Source organism: Rhinolophus hipposideros (assembly GCF_964194185.1).
Source record: "Rhinolophus hipposideros genome assembly, chromosome: 5".
Taxonomy (NCBI): Eukaryota; Metazoa; Chordata; class Mammalia; order Chiroptera; family Rhinolophidae; genus Rhinolophus; species Rhinolophus hipposideros.
The window spans coordinates 59,445,091-59,467,026 of NC_138051.1; the positions used below are offsets into that span (position 1 = coordinate 59,445,091).

At 51.4% G+C, this 21,936-nt stretch overlaps 1 protein-coding gene across 3 annotated transcripts in view; it reads right to left on the reverse strand.

The window, feature by feature from the left end:
• ITGA11 (integrin subunit alpha 11) overlaps positions 1–20,480 on the reverse strand; it is a 121,327-nt gene extending 100,847 nt beyond the window's left edge. For 2 of the 3 annotated variants that reach the window (XM_081048842.1, XM_081048843.1), the window contains exon 1: positions 20,361–20,480. In XM_081048842.1, coding sequence (XP_080904968.1) covers positions 20,361–20,412 — 52 coding nt within the window. In that variant the 5' untranslated portion in view covers positions 20,413–20,480. The remainder of the gene's footprint in view (positions 1–20,360) is intronic. The other variant, XM_081048844.1, reaches the window with a different exon arrangement.
• Between the last annotated feature and the right edge of the window lie 1,456 nt (positions 20,481–21,936).

Sequence of the window (21,936 nt, forward strand, 5' to 3'; positions counted from 1 at the left end):
TGTCTCGAGTCTCTGCAAACAATTTAGACTTGGGGGCCAGGCCGTGTGGAGGAATGCAAACTCATCTTAGTGTTGGTCAGAGCCAAACACATTTAGGAAGAGAACTCTCCAGGCAGCAATGATCATAGTTTGCATTTCTGAGCCAAAGGGAAAAACTGAAGAAAACCATCATCAAATGCTACGCGTTATCCTCCGTCTTTGCTTGAACCATGGAGACCTGGCCCCAGGGCCTTGCTTCCCCAGCTGCGGCTCTGGGCTCGCGCAGATGTCAGAGGGAAGGAGGCCTTGGTGAGGGTCCAGGCAATGTGGTCACCTTTCCAAGGAAGCCTGGTCCTGCCCTGGAGATGGACCATGGTGCTAAAACCTCAGTGACATTTAGAGCACATGGGTAGCACCACGGTTCCTTTTTATTTAAAAAATTATGGACCCCAGGCTGTGTGAACTGATTCCTTGAGTACATGGCTATGTGGGCTTGGAACTATGGAGACTTCTCTCTCCCTAGGATCCTCTAGAAATGGGACTAATCATCCCATTTGTGGGGAGAAATGTCTGGAGGACCATTACCAAGGCCAGAGGATGGGCTCCTGACATTAGGACAACTGGTTGTAGGACTCAGAAAAGGGGACATGGGAATATTGTGTCCACCTCCTAAGAGAGAGCACTGCTATGGCAAGTAGGACTACGCTGGGTGTCAGGAGACCTGGGTTCTGCCATTAGGACTGGCAGAACCTTGAACAAGATATGTCTGCTCCCTGGGCCTCAGTCTCCCCTTTAGAAAATGAGGCAGCTGGGCCAGGTGGCGAAAAACCCTTACAGTTAGGCTGCTCTGGGTCTCTGTGCCCTTCTTCGCTGGATTCTTTTCCAAATCCATCTCCCTTGAGAGGGGAGGAACAAACAGACAGCCACTGCCCCTGCAAGTCCATCAGATTGGCTCGTAGGCCTGAGGCCACTCCCTCCCACCCCTCTAGCACTGGGATCCAACGCAGTGCCCCTCAGCTTCAAGACGCTTAGGAAAGTGAGCTGTGACACCTTCCCATCTGCCCCCCATGGCTCAGCATTCAGCTGGAACTGCCCCTGCTAGAACTGGGGGCCGTGCATAAGGAGGGCCGGTGGTTCGAGCCAGTTTGCGTCATCAGATTGGTGCCCTCCTGTGCTTTAGGAGACCCTGCCCAAACTCTAGGCTCCTCGGGAGAGGAGCAGTCCCTCCTCTTCACTCTTGCAAAAGACCATCCTGTTTTCCAGCTCCTCTAATCAACTCACCAGCATCTTACTTCTTTATAAAATGACTGCCCTTCTGGATGTGACTTAGTGTCTCTCTGCTAACTGCTCATTTCCCCCGGCCCTTTCCTCTGAGAGAAACACCATGGAGTCCGTCCTGTTTCACATTCCTCCGACCACTGAGCTCACCAGCTGACCACTGTCCTCCATTTTTCTTCCCTCTGTTAGATAGAACCTTGTGTCTGGATGGGGTCTCCTATCCTTGGCTCCCCCTTCTCATGCAGGTCAGAACATGGCTCACTAGGTGTGTGTGTGTGCACGCGTGTGCCTGTTTGTGCACTCATGCAAAGCCAAGGGATTAGCCAGAGAGGACAGGTCGGGAGGGGGTAATGACAGGCAAAGTCCTGAGAACAGAGAGGATTTAGGGGATGGAGGTGCCTTCCACCTGAAGGACCAGCTCCACCCCCAGTCTGGACAGAGGAGGGAAGGGAGAGGGAATTAGTGTGGAGGCTTCCATGGAAAGGCATCACCCTCCCCAAGGCACAAGCTTACCACTTGTTTCTTTGGGAATGTCTCAGGGAAATGATCTCATCTGGGAACCAGCATGTCCCCAGCCCACACCCACCGCTCCTCTGGCAGCGAGCTGCTCTGAGCGCGCCAGCAGCTGTTTCATGGGTGGCTATAGCCACATGTCTACCTTCCTCAGGAAGAACCCCTGAAAAATGTGAACTTTTATGTCCTCCTAATGTTAAATGTGTGAAAAAGAACACATCAGAATCAGAAAGCTTCATTGAGTGTGTGATGAGGGGACAGGATGCTGTCACTAAACGAAGTCTAGGTTCCACTTGAGCACCGAGCCTCAAGGAAGCCCTCACATGTGTGCAGAGGTGTTAACTGGGAAAGAGCTTTCACAGTCATGGCCTCTAACACACTGTCTACACGGAAAGAACAGGGCTGCTCTCACCTCCTCGCCTTTGCTCTCAATTTCCTCTGTCTATCTGTCTTCTTTTCTGTCGGCCCCTACTCTGCACCCCTTTCTCAGTGGGGCCCCATGTATGTCGTATGGACCCTGTCTATGTACCTACCTTGTGCCCACCCCATCCTATGCTCCTCCCTGACTGCCCTGCCTCCTAACCCACCTCTCCCCACCTGGGGTGCGGGAAAGGGCGAGTCCAGGGGACAGGACCCATGCCATGTTCTGCACCTGCATGCTGTGGTGCCTTGTGTTACAAACAGTAGGCACTCAACAAACCTGAAGTAAACCCACACACACAAACACAGGGGGTGCTCAGGGCCCTCTTTCACCAATGGGAGATGGAGGCTTCGGAAGGTTACCTGCTGTGACCAAGGTTTTCCACCTGGTGGAGCACAGTCAGAGCAGGGATCAGCCCCTTCCCCCAGTCCCGGGGCAGCGCTAACTCCACTCCTTTCCTGAGTCTCCTTGTGGGATTCAGCTGTCACTCTCGGAGCAAGTGCCAGGGATGAGCCCGCTGCCTGGGTACAGTATTTCATTTCATTCTACCAGATGATTAGGACTTTCCATCCCCATGAACAAGAGGGGAAAGTGAGGCTCTAAGACTGACTCGCCTGTGGCCCAGATGCTGGTGCCCAGGCCTCATCCTCTCTGCTTCCAGGCAATAGCACTTTTGGGGCCCCCTCCAGGCCAGCTGTGCCTGGGAGAGGACAGGCAGGGCAGCTGAGAGCTCTCCTCGGTGTGCGTGGATCAGACACCCTCCACAGGCCCAAAGATGGTGCCCCCCAGCTGGACAAGAAATAGCTCTGTCTGCGAAGCTTCCTTCAGGGGAAGCACGGCAAACCCTCTGCTAACCTTATCTTTGGTGCCAAAAGGGAGGCTACATTAACCAAACTGAGTAGGTTATGGCCCTCCTCAGCCCTGCACCCTGCACTGTGTCTGGAACACAACACGTTCTCCACAACACTGACTGACCAAAATCATGAGTGAATGAATGTGCATGGATGAACTTATCAAATTAACCAGATGTTCCCCCAAGAAGGACCTAAGCTGATGACACAGCGCTGTCAATTCACCCTCCGCTCTCTCCATCCAGGCTCTGCCATTCCCTCATGCAACATGCTGGGTGCCAATGACCTTGGATCCCCCAGGCCCCGGCCCGCCTACCTCTCTCCCCACTTCAGTCCCCTTGTCTCATCGAAAAACTGTCTGCTCCCTCGGTGACCTATTTTGTGCTAAACAAATGCTTGCTAATAAGTGACTTATCACGACGTCCCCTCAACTCTCCAAAGCATTTGCAGCCCTATATAAAGAAGAATTCTCCAAATCAGGAAAAAGCTGACCTGGGCTGGGCCGCCTGATGGAATGCCCATCATTGCGGGTTGTGGAGGAGCCCAAATGCATGCTGGGGCAGGGGGGATGCCAGCGGGAAAGGGCGACACTTGCATAAGCGTCCCGAGAGGGTTGATGGAAAGAAGGAAAGGTTGCCCTTTTAATTTTTTAAGGAAATCAGATGTTTGCCAATGTGCTGGTTAAGGAGATGTCAAGCTCATGGAAAACAGGCCTAAAAATTGAAAACAGCAAACACCAAACTGCAATTTGCTGTCGTTAACATTGCTTTCGCTTCCAGCCTGGGACAGCCATCTCACGCCTTCACAGAACACATGGATCACCTCCTCCAGGAAGAAGACTCACAAGCTTGTTATTTTTTTGACTCATATCATTTGTCTGTTTCAAGGCAGGGAAAGGGGTCAAAATGGACCTTTTTTTTTTAAGCTTTCAAGTGCTACCATGAAAAATATGAAAACATCAATATGGATATCGTGAGTCTCTGTTGTAAGTTCATTTAATTTGTAATGAAGTTTCCTTCAACTAAACCTAACCACATACCCCAAGCACAGACCCCAAACTACATGGAAAACTGGAGTCAAGAGATGTGACCCCGTATCTACAGTGCGCAGGGCCTTGGCCTGCGTCTTCCTCCACTCACGTCCAAGTGGCCCCGCGCCTGTACCCCGATCACACCCCATCCCAGCCTGGACCTGTCCTCTGAGCCCCATGGTCAATGCCCAGCTGCCCATCGAACTCTTCCACTTGGATGTCTCGTATCAGCTCACACTTCATATCACCAAAACGGTGCCTGGGTTTTCCCTTCACACTGGCTATTCCCCACGTCTCCCCATCTCAGGGATTAGCATTACCACCACGAGCTGATTGTTCCAGTCAGAAGTGTGGGAGTCATTCTTCTGGATTTTCCTTCACGTCCTGAAAATCCTGCAGGTTCTACCCCTTCAGTTCCTCTCAAATGTGTCCCTCCTTCTCTATTTCCTCTGATATCTCCCAGACTGAGTCCTTCTCATCCTTGTGCGCCTGGACTTTTACAAGTGCCTTCTGACTGGTCCCTTGGTTCTGCATTTGCTCAGCTCCGAGTTATGCTCTTCACAGCATCCAGAGTGATCTTTTAAAAATGCCAATTCCTTTCTGGAACTTTCTTGATCAAAACCCTCTGGGGTCCTCCCACTGCATTTAGAGTAGATTCCAGGCCCTTCCCCAGGGCCCACCAGGTCCTGCAGGATCTGCCTGCTCTTGTGCAATGGCCTTCGCCACTTCCTACTTCCAGCCACACTGCCTGTCTCCCTCCTCCTCAAACACACCAAGCTCTTCCCACCTGAAGGCCTTTGTGCTCGCCATTCCCTTTGCCTGGAACACTCTTCCCAAAGATCTTTGCTCAGCCGGCTCCTTCTCAACCTCCAGTTTTAATGTCGCAGCCCTGGCTGTGCTATGGAGAACCCATTATTCTCCCTCAAACCAATTTCTTTAGTTCTTTTACAATTACAGGTAATTACAGATGGTTATAAGCTATTCACTCACTGAGACACTGTCTCCTCTCCCACTGGAGCTTAAGATCTGAGGGAAGGGACCAGTGGGGTGCTGGACTCTGCTCACAGAGCCAACAGTGTGCAATCTTCCCATTCGGTGATGTCATGTGGTGGCTTAAAATTAATGACGGTAGGAGGGTTTAGACCTCGGTAACTGGCAAACACTACAAATAAGGACTCTCCTCATGCCATCCTAGCAGCCAGACGGGTTATTAAACATTTACCAGCACTCCACTGGAAGGGACTGTATCTGTCTGTCTCCCTACTTTATCCTCAGCATCTAGAACAACATCTAGCACACAGTAGGTGCTCAATATGCATTTGTTTAAAAGAGGGGGGGGGAACAAGTAGAAGCATTCTGGCCCCCCCTCACACACTAACCTGCCAACGAGCAGTTGAAGGGAACGTGATACTTAGAGAGGAAGGTAGGATTCTGACTTTGGCTTCAGAAGCCCTGGTTCTAATCCCAGCATGGCTTCTAACTGGTTTTATGACTTAGCATCAGTTTTTTCCTCTTCTGGGCCCTGTTTCCTTAACTGTAAAAGGCACATGCTGGACTAGATGCGCTATCTAGTAAGTCCCTGTGTAAGAGTCACTAAAGCCTCTTAAGTACACCATTACCACCTTCTTTACCTCAACTCCGGGGGTCCATGCACGCCACTGCACCACTGCAGAGGGTGCTGTTTGTATTGCACTTGGCCCAGTATGCAGTGCACGGCCTGCGCAGCTGTACGTGGCAGCTCTGCCGCTCTGATCCTGGCCACTGGCCATTTCAAACGGAGCTGAGTTGGACAGTGAGTCCCTCCCTTTCCTGACATACTAACCAGCTCAAAGAACTCAGACAGTTTGGTTTTGGTTTCCCAACTCCTAAGATTATTTTCTGCTTGTCATGGGTATGTGGATCAAGAGCCTTGTGCGTCCGGGATTAGCCCCAAGCCAGGGAGCGCTGGGCAAAGTAAGAGCAAGACAAGGCTCAGGACATGCAATTTGTGGCAGGGCTTTCCCTTGGAGGAGAGGAAGTAGGGCAGTGAGGCCCTGGAGAGCTGATGTGCCTGTCGGCCCAAGATCTTTGAATGCAAACTAAAAAAAGGAATTGTGGGGGCCCTTCCCTTCCAAGCCTGCAGGGCCCACCCTACGGTGGATACACCCACACCCATGTAAAGGGTTCTCTGGCTGCACAGAGCTCAACATAGATCCACCAGAACCCAAGTTAAGCTGGATGCTATTGTCTAGGCTTGGTGGAGGGCGGAGGATACTGGAGAGTGAAAGTGGTGTGGTTCCCTGAGGATTATGCAGAAGCTCTTTGGTTTTTGGTATATGTCTGTTACTTGTGGTTTCAAAACTATCCCAAATGTCTACTGCCACTTTTAGGTCCTTAGAAGAGTCAAGGGCTCATGACTCCATCTGCCTTTGCTGGCTTGCCTTGTTAGATGGTGAGCTCTCTGTCACTGGAGGGATGCAAGCCAAGGATGACCCCTTGTCTAGGATGTTCAGGTTCCAAGTTCCCTCCCAGGCAGATACTTGGTACTGAGGCCTCTCAAGAGGTCCTTGAAGCCCAGGACGCCTCGTGGACCCGAGGATGAGGAAGGGCCAATCATCCACTGGGTCCACCCAGGTACTAGATGAAGTTGTTTTAAAATAGAGTCCCTGTGGTCAACTTCTTTCTCATGTTACATATGGCTTTATCATCAGAGTCAAGGTTCTGGCTCAGGAAATGTTCACAGAAGCATGGAAGCTTAGCCCTGAAAAGCTTTTGAAACCATGCAGGCCAAGTATTTATTTTAGAAGTGATTAAATGGAAGTCTTAGGAGGTATATAGCTCACTTCAGCGTAGCATTAGGGCTACGTTGTCATCGGCAGTTCAGGGCTTTTTCATTACCCCAGGCTTGGAGGGCCCAGTTAGCAGGAGATATAATCCAGCCCCAGGCTTTGTTTTCCACATTTGTAACTTCAGGATTGGCCCAGATTGGTCCTTTTGGGTTAAGTCATGGCTGCTTTCAAGAAGTCATTCCTAATAAATCAGTAAGGGCTGGGCTAATATTCTATCAGCCATGAACTCCCCTGTGTGAATTAATTTATAGTTATTTTTACTGTTCAGCAGGCTGAGCAGAGCCAGGTTCTGAAAAGAGGGGTTGCTGGCTGGCGTGAACTGTCTGAGGCAGTGTCAAGACCCTAAAAAGGGGTGTGTGTTGGAGGTAAAGGGGTGTGTGTTGGAGGTAGGGCAGGATGATGAGATGCTACATAGAGGACGAGAAAATAAAAGGGAAGCAAGTGAACAGTGTCCACTGCCCAAGGGGCCAAGCAGCCCTATGGAGAGGTGGGGTGCTGCTGATAAGATAGAGAAGCCCACAGAAATATGACCATCTTTTTGGTGGTCCAGGAGGGCTTCCTGGAAGAGAAGACCTTTCTGGAGCTGCTAGGGCCCAGAGAAAGCAATAAGTTTCCTCTCTATTTTAACTTATACCCAATAAGGACATTTAGCAGGGAGAGAACTGGGAGTTTCTTCTTCTTCTCCTTCTCTTTCTCCTTCTTTTTTTATGGGGGCAACAGACTTGTTTGGGCTGATCTCCCCAACGGTTTCTCCCCACTCCACCCCACCAACTCCAGGCCAGCCTCATGCTCAGCAAAGCTTTGATCTAGGCCTCTGGTTCCACATAAAGCTCCCTCTGCCCTCATGAGTGGACAGACCCCTCTTCCCTGGCCAGCCCCCATTAGCAATGAGACTAATCTAGTGGGACCGCTGCCAAGTCAAACCTCTGCAGAAACAGCAAGGGACTTGGTTAGCAGGCGGGAAAGTGCTTGTAGGCCTCACGTGGGGAGGGCTGAGTGTCAGAGAAAATGGCCACTGCTGTTGCCGAGACATTTGCCAGCTTCTCTAGACAACTTCTGGTGAATGCCAAGGGGGAGCTGGCCCTTGAAAAGGCCTTGATCAAACCTCCAAGGAAAGAGAGCCAGGGCAATTGATAAATCGTGCCACACACACAAGTCCGCTCATAAAAAGTCGTTAGTCAAACCTGAGCCCTGTCACATTTCAGTCCTGGGTGAGCAGGGACAGGGTACCTGTCCTTCCTGAGGCCCGCACAGTATAACCCGGTGTCCCCCATGGGGTAATGGGTGGGAAGAGTTTAGGTGGGACAAGAGTGAACATGAAAACCTGACTCCTCATGTGTTTGTGCAATGGGTGATTAAAAATGACAAGCAAATAAAAAACTTAGATTTCACAGCAATTATTGCTTAGGATGAGGTTAAGTACAAAGACTGAGTTGATTTAAAGTCGATTAAAGAAAATGATTAAGTGAAAGTAGTCAGTGTGTTACATAGATATGTCAAAAGCTGTGTGGGTGGTACATAAAAAGCAGGACAGAAGGCAGGCTTTCAAGATGATCAAACCTGGGTTTGGATTCTGGGTCGGTCATTTGGGGGCAGCTGTGTGACCTTGGGCAAGTCACATAACCTCTCGGAATTGCAGTCGCTGGAGTCAGACTGCCTGGGTTCAAATACCAGACTGTGACTTTATCACCTGGGTGATCTTGGGTAAGTTATTTAACTTCTACATGCCTCAGTTTCCTCATCTCTAAAGTGGGGGAAATTGCTCCCTCTTACAGGATTATCAAGAAATTGAGGGCTTAGAACACAGCCTGATGCAGGGACGCCTTCAGAGTACGTTAGTAAGTGTTACTGTTGCTAAATGTACTAAATTAACATTTCTTAAGCATCTCATCCCTGCCAGACATTTTGTGTGGTAATCAGTATTATTTCTAATTTTTCATACTAATCCTACAAGGTAGACGTTATAAGTTTAATTAGACATTATGAGAAAGGCAGTGACCTGCCCAAGGTCACACACTGAATAAGGATCAGGGCTGGTATTCAAATGCCAAGTGAGTGGAATCTGCCCTTCACATGAACCTTGCTGGGTTCCGACTCCGTCTTTCCACCTCTACAATGGGTTTCATGTCATCTCCCAAACCACCAGGGCAGGTTCTGGTGTGGCGGTACCCAGGGATTGGATCATAACCTGGGGTCTACTGTTCAGCCCCTGCCATCTTCTCTGGACACCGCCAAATCCTTCTGTGGTACTAAATGACCTGGCCACATTCTTTGGTACATGGCTATATCTGAATCATTACCCTTTGTGGGAAATGAGGCATTTTAAACTTCTGTTCCACCCCTCTTGTTTCCTGGGAAGTCCTATTATATACGTAGGTTTGCACTGTATAAAAACAAAGCCTTCCCCATGTCTCCTTGTGTTTCTGAGTCACAGTAAATAACACAGAACAGCGTGGGGCCAGCAGGGCCAGCCTGGGCTGCCTGCTGTGAACCAATTTGCCCCTTTCAAGGCCTCCCCTCAAAAGCCCTCCTCCCTCTCGGCAGCCCTCCCTTTGCCCTGCCCACTAGCCTCTTGTCTGGAAAGACAATCAGAAGGGTCAGGACAGGACTGAATGTGGGCTCACCTAGGGGACTGGTATCTCAAGAAAGGTGGCTGGAGAGAGGGTGAGGCTAATCTCAAAGGGCATTAATGAATGGTATTTCAGGCTGGGGTGAGATTTTCATTGATTAATTCCTTCATTCCACAACTGTTTCTTACTTGCCGACTCTGGCTGGCACCGCTCTGGACCCTGGGATACATAAGTAAACACAACATACAAGAAGCATTGCTCTCATGATTACATTCTGTTGGAGGAGATAGCCAAGAAATAAGGTGAAAAAATAGGTAATAATGCTACATAAGGAGAAATACCGCAGTGAGACTAAAGCAGGCGGAGGTTGGAATTTTAGTTCCGGGTGCCAGGAAGGCTTCCATGATATGGTGATGTTGGAGTAAAGACCCGAAGGAAGTGAGAGAGGCTCTTTGGTAAAGAATGTTCCAGACAGAAGGAACAGCAAGTGCAAAGTCCAAGGTGGCTGGTGTGTTTGAAGAACATTCCAGAAACTGTGTGGGTGGAACAGAATGAATAAGTGGGGGAGGAGTAGAGGATGAGGTCAGGAAAGCAAGGAGAGCCAAATCACACATGACCTCTTACTCGGAGTAGGAAGAAGAGTCCTAGAGGGTTTGGAGCAGAGGAAGAACATAACATGATCAGACCTACCTTCCCAGGATCTCTCTGGCTACTGGGTGGAAAAGCCTCAAGGGGACAAGGGCAGATTCAGAGTCTGCCGGGTAACTGTTGTCACCAGCCACAGGAGCCTTTCTGGGCACGCCCCCCTGTCGCCCCCAGAGCCCTGCCCGCCTTCTGGTCCTAGTACTCCAGGCTGAGAGGTGGGAAAATGGATGGCAGACCAGAGCTTTCACACCGCGGATGGTATGGGACCAGTGGACCTGGCAGACTGGAAGTGCGTGGGGGCAGGGGCTAGTTTTAAGATGTGCTAAAATACCGGCAGACCCACACAAAGAGAGGAAAGAGCAGGACGATCTTGGTGACAATTTCGACCCATTCAGAACCATCAGTGGGGCCTTTGGCAGAGCCTGCCTGTACCTCTGCCCCTGGCTGGCCTTGCTCAGCAGCGAGCACATTCCACAGCTGACGTTTGGCTTGTGGTCTGGACTGGCCCTCTCATCTATTTCTTCTGCTCTGAAAGGCCTTTACCATCAGAACTTGGGTTCTCTTTAAGTTTGGGGCATGAATCACTGCTCCTGGGCCTGGAAAGGGGATGCAGGGGCGAGAGGCCCCACGCCGCAGGCGCTCCCTCTCATTCAGGCCCACGGGCCACTAAGGCACATATATGTGACCGGCTCCCAGTCCAAACATCCGGAGTCGGACTCACTTCTAAGCGCCTGCCAACACTTCCCAACACCGCCTGAGGGCCACCTCCACCTGCCCCACAGGCTGTGCGGTCATCATGTCCAGAGCTCACTCAGCTTCCCTCCTCCAACCCCCTTGTCCTCAGGCCAGTGGCACTGCCCTTTGGGCCCCCAGACACCTTCCCTTCCCTGGTGACCAGGCCCTGTTCCATCCTCCCCTCAGGTGCACTTCTCTCAGCTGCCACCTTCACTTCTGCCTCTGGTCTGGGTCACTTCAGTGCCCTTCTTCTTCCTACCTGCTCCCAGTTGTCCTGTCGTATCCACCACCACCCCTCTTCTCCAAACACAGATTAGAACTACCTCCCTCAAAAACCTTCAGTGGCTCCCCATCTGCTAAATCCAAATGCCTTAGCTGGGTCCTTTCTCGTGGCTTCAGCCCACTGTTGCTTCTCGCAGTTCCCCACAGCACGTACTCAGTATCCTGCCGAGCAAACATCAGGCTGTTTGCCCAGGTGTACTCTCTACCCTTCCTGCATTTACAAATAATCTCTTTTTCATCTCTCAAATCCCAGAGTCTTATCTGTAGTTCTCTTACAGCCTTTATTATCCCCCTCGCCCTTGTGTTAGAGTTATTTACACAAGGATCTTCTCTCTCCTACTAAACCATAGTCTTGGAAGGACAGGACTTAGCTCTGATCTTTTATCCCCAAGAGCACAGGGACTGACCCATTCAGGCTACTGTGGTGGGACCCCCTGGGCATGCATCGGCAAAGAAATTTAAGACATCTATCTTTCCCTTAAATATCTTTCCATCTACCTGTATAGGCAGTTCTTACACTCATTCAACACATATGAATTAAGCCCCTGCTTTAGTATGTCTGGCACTGTGAGGGCTGGCGACACAGATTGACAGGAGATGTGGCCTTTGCTCTCGGTCTAGTGGGGGAAGATGTTCAGGCAGTTGTAATACCCTCTGGTGGGTGAAGTACAGGGTATCTTGAGATCATACAAGTGGGGCTCCAAGGTCTGGTTGAGGGGGTCAGGTGAGGCTTTCAGGAAGAAGTAGTGCCACCATGCAGACCTGAGGAATAAGTGAGAGGCAGACAGGAGAAAGAAGGAGGCAGAACAGGATACAGGGAACAATGAGTGAAGGCCGCAGAGAGCTGGTGTGTTTGAGAAGCTGAGACGCTCAGTCTGGTTTAGGTGCTGTGCTGCAGGGGTTTGCAGGGGCCGGTGCCCAGGGTGCTGCTAACGGTGAGCCCCAAGTGCAGGCCAAGGCCAGCCATTAGGGTCTGGTTAGCTCTGCGAAAGAGACTGGACACTGCCTACGGGCAATAAGCAGTCATCGAGGGTTTTAAGCAGGGGAGTGGCTACACAACCCAGTTTGTGTTTTAGCCTCACTTTGGCTGCTACTGAAAAAGGTCTGGATGGAGGGGGGCAAGAGGCAGAATGACACCTGAATTTGGGCCTGGGCCTCAGGGCGGTCCCAGGGCCCTCCTGCTCTTCCCCCAGGCCAAGCTGCTCTCTCCATAATGGAGCACCGCTGCCCCACCCAGGCTGGGCTTCCGTTGGCTGGTCCCCCTCCTGAGTCAGGTGCTTCCTTTGCCCGACACTCAGAACAGCTTCAGCAGGACCCCGAATCACAGGGTTGGACTGACCCTAAGGAGCTGCATCTAACCCCTGCTGGACTCTCCCCACCTCCCCCACAAACTGCTGTACCACTCCGTCTGTCTGGGGGCAATTCTGACCAGGATCCTCTGCCAAATCTGTCCCTGGTGTTTCCTGGCTCTCGGGCTTGGGGCCACCGTCATTAAAGCTTATGGCCTTGCGGGGGACACAGACTGGGTCACCAATATATAACCCTTCAGCTACCAACTCCTCCCCCCAAAGTCCACCTTGCACTCAGACGCAAACTCTGACTCCAAGTTGTGTCCCAGCCCAGCCTGGCTATGGAGCTCGTGCAGTTTCAGGCTGGGGAGGAGGATTGGAAGAACTGTCAGAAGAACGGGTGAAACCTTAGCTTCGCCACTGATGGTTGTGTGACACTGAGCAAGTCGTTTTCCTTCCCTGGGCAATGTTTTCTCTTTGCTTGATTGGGGGTGAGGTTTAGATGACATTTCTGGTTCTCAGCTTTGGGAGCCCATTAGAATTCTTGGGGAGCTTTAAAAGATACCAGTGCTGGGCTCCACCACGGAGAGTGATGATGTTTTCTGGGGTGGGGCCTGGCAAGGGTTTTGTTTTATACCGTCAGTCTCTTGTTCATCCAGCACTTGAGGATACTGGGTTTCCTGATCATCTGCAATCCCGTGCTAGACCAAGAGGGGAGGCTGAGGTGGGCGGGCGAAAGAACTGGAGGAGGGATCCCTTAGGTAAAAGTGTTAGCACAGTGGGACCACAGCAATACGAATACCTATGGCTGAAGAAAGGACACCACCTTCAGGCTTTGCCTTCTTACGTTAACCAAGCTGACTACACCAGAGCCCAGTGTCAAATGCTTGAAGTTCCCCCTAAAAGGTTTATTGAAGTGATCTTGGGACAGTAATTGGAGACAGAAGCGTCTCCTGCATTCTATGACTTAAAACTCATCCCACAAGCCTGGCTGTGTGCCTTTGGAACTGCTCCACAGACACCCAGCACTTTGCATGAGGCCTGCAGCCTGTGTGCGATCCGTGCCCTCCTGACCCTGCCGTGTTCCTTGAGGAGGCTGTGCCTTATCTTGTTTGGAATCCCCAGAACATGGAGGTGCCTTGGGTTTAGTGGGTGTCCAGTACATGTTGACCAAATGGACAAGAGACTCAGTTTCTTCATCTGTAAAGTGGGATCATGGTACCTCCTTGCCAAATTACAGGCCTGTGAGGAGAACCACATGAGCAGGGCCAGTTTCACAGTCGTACTCAGGTTCCCATACTCAGAAGGGCCCTCGCTTGGTTTAATGCTCTTCTGTGGCTATCTTGATAAGTTTTTAAACAAGGAGCCCTGTATTTTTATTTTGCACTGGGTCCCACAGATTATGTAGCTGGTCCTACATGTGTGGTAAGATAAGTGATGCGAATAAACTCAGAGAAGAACTCTGTCTACAAATAATTTATGGGACTTTATGATTGCCACCAATCACTGAATATGAGGGGCTATGAGCTCCAGGGAAAGAGCGGTGCCAGTAAAGGGAGGGCAGGTGAACATTGCTTTCTTGGCTTCTTCCTTGCAGGAGGAAGCGGCAGTGATCTGAGGGCCTGGGGATAGGCCAGGCTGAGAGGGTGGATGGTGGAGATCTACAGAGAACAATTTCAATGATCTTGTCCTACCTGCCTGCCACAGATGCAGAAAATATACCATTAGAATTCCATTCCTTTAGCTGAAGCATTGCTTTCTCCTTAAGTTCCTCTGATGGGTGTAGCAAATTAGGTTTCTACTGTCATCTTTGGCTAGAAGGCCTGCCCTGAGTTCCCATAGGATCTTGAGGAAATCACTCAACCTTTAAGAGCCTCAGTTTCCCCATCTATCTAAAGCCCATACCATCTATGGCAGGGCCTCTGGCCTCACCTGGCCTATCCTGACGGATAGAATGAACATATGGGAGAGCTATTTGCAGACTGTCAGAAGCTGCACCCACCTGCTCATTTCATGATTTTTTTGTGGCCTTCCTGAGATCAGGTCCTCCCGATCCACAAAGAAACAAGCCCTGGAAATCTTCAGGGTAAAGATTTCTGGCAGTCTAGCCCATCTGGGTGATGCTACTGGGGGAAGAAAGCTGTCAGCCTCAGCTGCAGAGGCAGGAACCCCTTCTCTGTGTCATCCTGTTTGGAATCCCAGAGCACGTTGCTATAGCAAGTTGCCTAACTCGCCTCACTTGCCACGTGGAAAAACCTCTGCCTGCTTTAGAACTGCGTTACCCAAGCCACAGACTGGCTTCTATGTCAGAAGAAGAGACCACCATCATCCACAAGGTCCAGGGTAGGACACAGCTGACCAGCGATGGCAGTGGGCTGTGCAGTTGAACCATGCCAGGCAGGTCCCCCCACCTTAATTATTTAGTCTGCTGGCTGGTCCTGGTGCCTGAAGTTCTGCTGTTAGCCCTTTATTCCTTTGGGTCAAGCACAACACAGTTAAAATGCAAATCCCTTTAGGCAGGACACCTGAGGTTGTCATCACTGAATATCGATCTTCAGCATGAATGAATTCATTAGGCCTGGAGCTCAGAGCAGCCTTTAATTAGGGGGATGGGAACAGAGGTAGAAAGGGAGGAGACGCATGCCCAGCCTGGATCCCGGGGGGGATCTGGAGAGGGAGTCCTGTGTCACAGTGGCCCAGGGTACTGGGCACTGGCGGGCAGATGGTAGAGCCCCACTTGGCCCTGAGCTGGGAGGCAAGTGAAAGAAAGAGGCTTCCATGTTAGGAGGTACCATGTGAGGACCACTTCTCACCCAGCCAGCATCGTGCCTGTAAAATCATTGTCTATCTGCTGCCCCTGAGCCAGTACCCCTGTGAGGATGGCCGTGATCTCTTTTTCCCTGAAGACACTTCCTTCAGCAAGGGCATCTTACTGGTCTTTCTATACCCTCCAGGCCCAGTTCCTAAAGAGATATTATGCATCAATTAACAGCAGTAGGTTTGTGGTCAGACAAATCCCAACACCATCTCTTACTCAGTCATCACGACCTTGGACTAGCCATTTAGCTTCTCATGTGTAACCTGGATTTCAATAGTGACCTCATGCAGCTGTTGAGAGGCCTAACTGAGATGTGAGAAAGCTTTTGACTCAACCAAATAATAAATGATAGGAAGGGCAATAACTGCCACTGTTAATTGAGGGTTTACTGGGTGCCAGATGCTATTCTAAGCACTTAATATGAATGAACAACGTAAGATCATTTAACATACACATCAGCCTGTGAAGTCATTAATCTCCCCATTTTACAGTTGAGGAAAATGAGGCCCAGAGGGCTTATGCAGGGTCATCCACATGGAAAACATTTGAATCCAGGCAGTTGGACTACCAGACCAGGCATGCTGATTATTACTGCTGTGCAGTAAGCGAGTGGGTGAAGGGGGAACGAGAGACAGAGGCAGGGAAGGGGTTGGACCACACTGACTATTCCCTCCAGGTGTGATTTTATTCATCTTGTGACTCAGGTCATAAGTACACAGTATGAAAACCCTTTAGGGAATTTTTGGAGAGCTTATTTATTTTAGCTTTATAAGACGACCAACTCCAGTCTCTCTCTTCCCCTTCTCCCCTCACTGGTTACAAACGTCTGGGGCTTCAACTAAGAATTTGTACAGTTAGGATTTAACATGATGGGAGCTGGGGATGGTCCCTGCCTGGATCACAGCTCCCTATAGCAAGCCCTCCATACTGAGGGCATGTGGGTGTCTTTGGAGCTCACAATTATTTTGCGGAAAATAGTTTCAAATGGCTATGAATCCTTGATGGTAGCCCATGGCTTGCTACTGGTGGGGTGGGAGCATTAAGTGGTGAGGAATAGCAGAGATGCCAGTTTTAAAATATTAGTGCATGGTTAAAGCTTGTTTTTAGCTGACCCTCCCTAAGTCAGCCAGAGGCTGTCACTGATTGGGGAAGATTATGATGGACCCTTTCTTTTCACAACTTGGTAGAACATTGCTCAATTTTGACTCCCAAAGTAAGATTTTGAATCCTATAGTGAGACAGTCTCCAAAATCAAGTATTATGGAAAGAAGAGAGGGCTTTTTGAATTTGCTAAACCCTTCTACATACAAGAGCCAAGTCAGGCCAGCTCAGAACATAGTTTTGTCCTAGGTAATGAGGGGAGAGGACAGAAGGAAAGTTCCCTGCTGATGGAGGAAGCTTCCGGTAAAGAAAGGGAGAGAAAGAGGTTCAGAGAAGGCAAAATGAGAATAAGTTGCTGCCTGAGTTTCTTAAGGGTCCACAGCTCTGTGCAGATGGGCTTGGAACAGTGAGAATGGCAAGGAGATAGATATGCCATCTCCGGAGGTGGGGGGTCTACGGTGGGAGAGATATGAGGGCATGGTGAGTAAGCAGAAAGAAGGTGACACTCCCCTCGAATCTCTTTAGGGCCCCCAGGGCCTGATGTGGAAGAGTCCAGGAGCTCCTTAGCTGATGGTAGCTGAGAGGCTTGGCTGAGAAGCTCCCAGCAGGGTGGGCAGTGGGGCAGCAAAGTGACAAACTATCTCCCTTCCGGCTCTTCCAAAGCTGGAGAGGAGGGCTTGGATCTTTCCAGTCTTTGCACACCGTGGTGCCTAGTACTGTCCTTTTTCCCTATAAGGCTTTTCTGTTAAATAAGACCCCCACCCACAAGGACACACAAGGGCCATGCTGAAGGGTATTTTTCTTCTCTCCAACACTACAAAGCACTCACAGTAAAATCGTATTGGCTTTAAGACAGGCTCAATAGCAAAAGGAAAAAAAAAAACCCAAAAGAAAACACCTGAATGCCCATGATGATCAAGACTTTGGGGTCAGGTCTTTGCGGGGAGGGGCTAGGAGAGTTTAGGTTTACTTAATGCCATTTCGTGTAGGCGCCCTCTGAGCCCCCAGTATCCTGGCACTTCCTCTAGTCTTCTCTTATGGACCTGAGTTTGAAAGTTACATCTCTGTGCACCCTGAGGTCCCTTACTCAATGGTCAGTATCTTGAACGCTGCCGCCGCCAGCGCTGCTGATGTTGGAGAAGAAACTCAACCTCCTTGAGTGCTTAATATGTGCCTGGAACTTTCCAAGCACTTTCTATACGTTTGCTCACTTAATCTTCGGATAACATTATAAGTGCTATTATTATCATCCCCATTTTGCAGGTGAGAAAACTGAGGCAAAGAGCCATTTAGTGACTTGCCAAGGGCACAGAGTTCTAAGTGACAGAGCCCACACCCATCCCAGGCAGTGAGACCCCAGGGCCTTCAGCCCCACACTGTATCTAATCGCCCTGTGTGTCTTTATGGGGCCTGGCAGATAATAGGTGCTCAGTAAAGACTGGGGTTTTAAATAATCATCACCTCATCAACCCTTCCTACAGATGCACTATGGTATTGAAGTTCTGGTCAAGGGATCTGCTCTCTCTGAATGTCAGCTGGAAAAGTCTTCAGACTTGCCTACTTTGCTTCTGGCTTTTGTGATAGTTTTGCCTACCCCATCACCTTGCCCATCCTGCAGCAGGAGCTCCCGAAAGATAGAGGCTCTCAACTCATAATGGCCTCAATGACGACTAAACTCTGCCATCACCAGTAGTCAAGCTTCCTCCCGATCCTCACAATGAAAGCATGTGACGCACGATGAGAAATCAACATCAATCCTGCCTGGAGCCCGGGGAATGGACCCAGCGACCCCGGTCACAACTCCAATCTTCAGAGGCCAGACTGACCGTCATCCTTGCAGTTTTAAAATATTCAACTTTTTGTTCTTGAACCAGTCCCAGGAAATAACTCTAATGTATGAATACTGCCACTTTATGGCCTGTCCACACTCTACACACTATTTCAAGGCCTAATTCAAATGGTAGCTCCACCTCCAGGAAGCCTTCTTTGCTTTGAACTACAGCCCTTACTTTCTCTGTGCCGTTCACTGCCTAGGTCTCTACTTAGCTTTCCCTGGTCTTGCCTTGTTCTTGGCTCTGGGCAGGGCCCAGATTGCACACATGCTTGGGCCCCTGCCCCAGCTCCTTGCAAGCAGATGTCATTCCAACATTGATTGATATGTTTAATGAATCCCATATTTTAAAAACCCAAACTGACCAGACATAACTCGGGTGGTTTTATCCATATAAAGGGAGCTCTGAGTCACAGATCCCCTCCTTCACCCTACTTCTCTACCCACTCTCCACCCCTGCGTGAGTAACAACATTAACAACTATTGCTTCAGCCCTACTGTGCACCAAAAAGTTAAGGACTTAATCATCACTTTATCATCCTGACAGCATCATGAACTCAGAATTTCTCTCTCTATTCCGCAAAGGAGGAAACCTGTTGCAGAGATTTCATAACCTGCCCAAGGTTGTACAGTTAGTGGGCACCAGAGCCAAGACTGGAAGCCGGGTCTGATTTCAAAGACTTTGCTCTTAGTTTCCTGAGGTGGGGACTGTCCCTAACCCCTAAGGCAGCCTCTCCATCTCAGTCTGGTGGGGGGGTTCCACCTATGTGGAATGCACTCCCTTTTCCTATGGCTGGGTCTCCTAGTGATTTGAAGACAGTTCCTGGAGTTGTCTCCCTGCCTGACTAAACCACTCAGAACGCGCTTCATCTCCTCCTGAAGCTGGTTTCTAGATGAATGGTGGCCTGGTCACAGCTCTTCCTTTGCCGTGTATTCAACTCTCTTCTCCAGCAACAACCTAAACCAATGTTTGTTTTCAACTGTGACTCTAGGGTCTGAATTAAACCTCACCAGCCAGAAGCCATTTCCAGAACTAGGGGCCCTGCCAGAAGTTCTGCTATAGACAACCTGTAGAAGGGAGCACCCCAGAACTGGGGTGAAGGAGCATGGGCTGGGAGAGGGGAGTCCCCACCTGTACTCCCTGAGGGGCCTCTCCCGCCGCCGCCACCGCATCTGACCCCCAGCACCGGCTGCAGCCCCAGCCTGGAGCACACGCTTAAGGGGGGCCAAGGACTGGCAGCCAGTCCCGGAGGCGGGCGCTGGTCTCCACACTGTGGAGGGGCCCCGAAAGCTTTCGCTATCCAGAGAACTGCCTTGCTGGCCGCTGCCCCCGCGTGGCGGTTCAGGCGGGAAGCCCAGGCCGGTGCCCCAGGGCAGAGAGCCCGGGGCTGGCCTCTTGCTCCCGGCCGCACGCCCCGCCGGCCCAAGTGCCCCCCAGGGCCCTGACACCTGGGGTGCATGAGGAGGCGACGCGCATCTCGGCGATAGCGGTTTCCCTGGATTATTGGATAATTGCATCATTCCGAGCGCTGAGTGGGGGCGATGCCCCCTCCCTACCCCGAGTGTCATGTACCGTTTCCCGGGACCCTGGACTGTGGAGCTGCGCCCATCCCCCTTTGGCCCGGCCGGCCCGGCTCGCCAACGCCTTGGGGCTGGGGTTTGCTCTGTCCCGGGCCGGGGGAGTCTGCGCGCCTCTCGGCTCCCAGGTCTCCCCAGCCCTCCGGGGCCGCGGTACCCGGCTCTCCACACTGCAGGATGCGCCCTCCGCCCCGGGCAGGAGGGCAGCGCGGCAGCGCTCTCCCCGCGCATCCCAGCCCCGGCCTCCGCGCTCCAGCGATGCTCAAGTGCCCCCGGGGGCGGCGGACCGGGAACCCCAGCGTGGCCCTAGGAGGTAGCCAGGGGGTCCAGTGGCACTGCCAGCCCTCTGCGCTTTTCAACTCGAGCCTCTGCAACTCTTCCCAGACACACCAAACTCCCAGCTCCAAATCGCTTCTGTGCGCCTCTTTCTTTTGCGGAACTTGGCGGAGCCACTAGGCTGCAGCCAGTTCCCGGGGGACCCACGTCCCCAAGAGCAGCCAAGTTGGGACCCTGGGAGGCGCACCGCGTCCCGCTCCTGGCAGCTGGACCCCAGCCCTCGCGGGCCAAGGACGGGCTTCCGGAGGCAAGGGGGAGGCAAGAGGGGCACCTACCTGGACACAGGCTGAGCGCCCAGGCCACTAGGAGGCCCCTGGGCAGGTCCATGGCCCGCGGCACAGCGGCGGACGCCCGGTGCGGAAGGCGGCGAGGGGCGGCGAGCCAGAGCGGCAGCCTCCTGGGCGCGGCGCCGGAGCTCGCACTGCGCGCGGCTCCCTGACAGCCGGCGGGTTCAGAGGAAGTGGGAGGGCTCCAGGGGCGGGGAGGGGCGCCCACACCACTCCGGCTCTGGCTTTCGGCCCGTCTGCTACCTGGGCAGGCACTAGTATATTGGCACCTCTACGCCATCTCCAGATCTCTTCTCCCCCGCCCCACATCTGCCTTAGGAGAAAACCCCAGAGAGACGCTCCTGGGAGTCACCTCGCCAGTGTAGCACCTTCCTCTGCACCACCACCTCCCGATTCAGAAACTGTTCTGGAAAGTTATATTCCCATTTCCCAAAGGAAAGAGCTTCATGAAGCTGAGAGGGGGTTCCTCAGGTAACTCAGGGACTTGGGTCTCCCTTAGCCAAGGGGAGTGGATGTCCCTCAAAAGTCTATTCTGAGACACTCCCCTGCCTCCCTGCACAGGGCTTGGAATGAATGTAAAGGCACAGTGCTTCTTCTGACCCTGGACTAAATGCAGACCCACTCCACCTCCACTCTCCCCAGCCCTCACACCTGAGGCTTTTCAAAGCCTCCAGGAGGATTCTGCCCACTTTTACCATAACCGTGAAGTCGGCTTTGGAGTCTAGCCACCTTCCTTCCCAGCTCTGCTAACCACTGACAACTAAATTCAATGCACAGTTGTTGCACAAGCTTTAAAATCAGGCCTTGGACTACAACCCATGGGTTTGGAGGCTGGGCTTTCCAGCAGGGGAGAGAGCTGTTGCAGAGATGAGGGTTGCAAGTGTGGTAAAAGTTACAGCAGGGTCCCCTCATCACTTTCTCAGGAAAAGGTCTTCCCTCCCCCCTCCCTCTATGCTCTCCAGGTCTCATCCCCAAATACATGTCATTCTCTCTCTCTCTCTCTCTCTCTCTCTCTCACTCTCTCTCTCTCTCTCTCTCTATCTCCTCTCTCTCTCCTCTCTCTCTCTCCATTGTGCTTAGTAGAAACTACACATCAATTAGTGCAATCATTTGATTAACGTTTCTCTCCTTGTCCAGACTGAAAACACCATTTGGCTAGAAAACTCTAGTTCTCAACTGAGTACTCATCCCTGGTACCAGGAACATAGTAGGTGGGTGGATGGATGGGTGAGTGAGTGCAGGGGTGTGTGGGTGCACAGAGGGTGGAGGGGATTGGATGGGCTTGCCAGAGGAGATGATATTCATGCTGGATGGCAGAGAATGAGGTGGGTTTTGAGAAAGCCCAGGTTCCCGTTAGTATAGTTAGTAGGCATTGCTCCTGCCTCCCCAACACTGTTCTTTTCTTGGTAGCTACCCTGGTTTTTATTTTGGTATCCTCACATCTCCTTATCAGCCATCGACTTTGGGGGAAGCTGATCCCATGCTTGGGGTGGGGTGTGGGGGAACATGTGATTTAGGGAGAAATGAATTAGTGTATTGCCATCCCCTGGCCATTGTTTAAGAA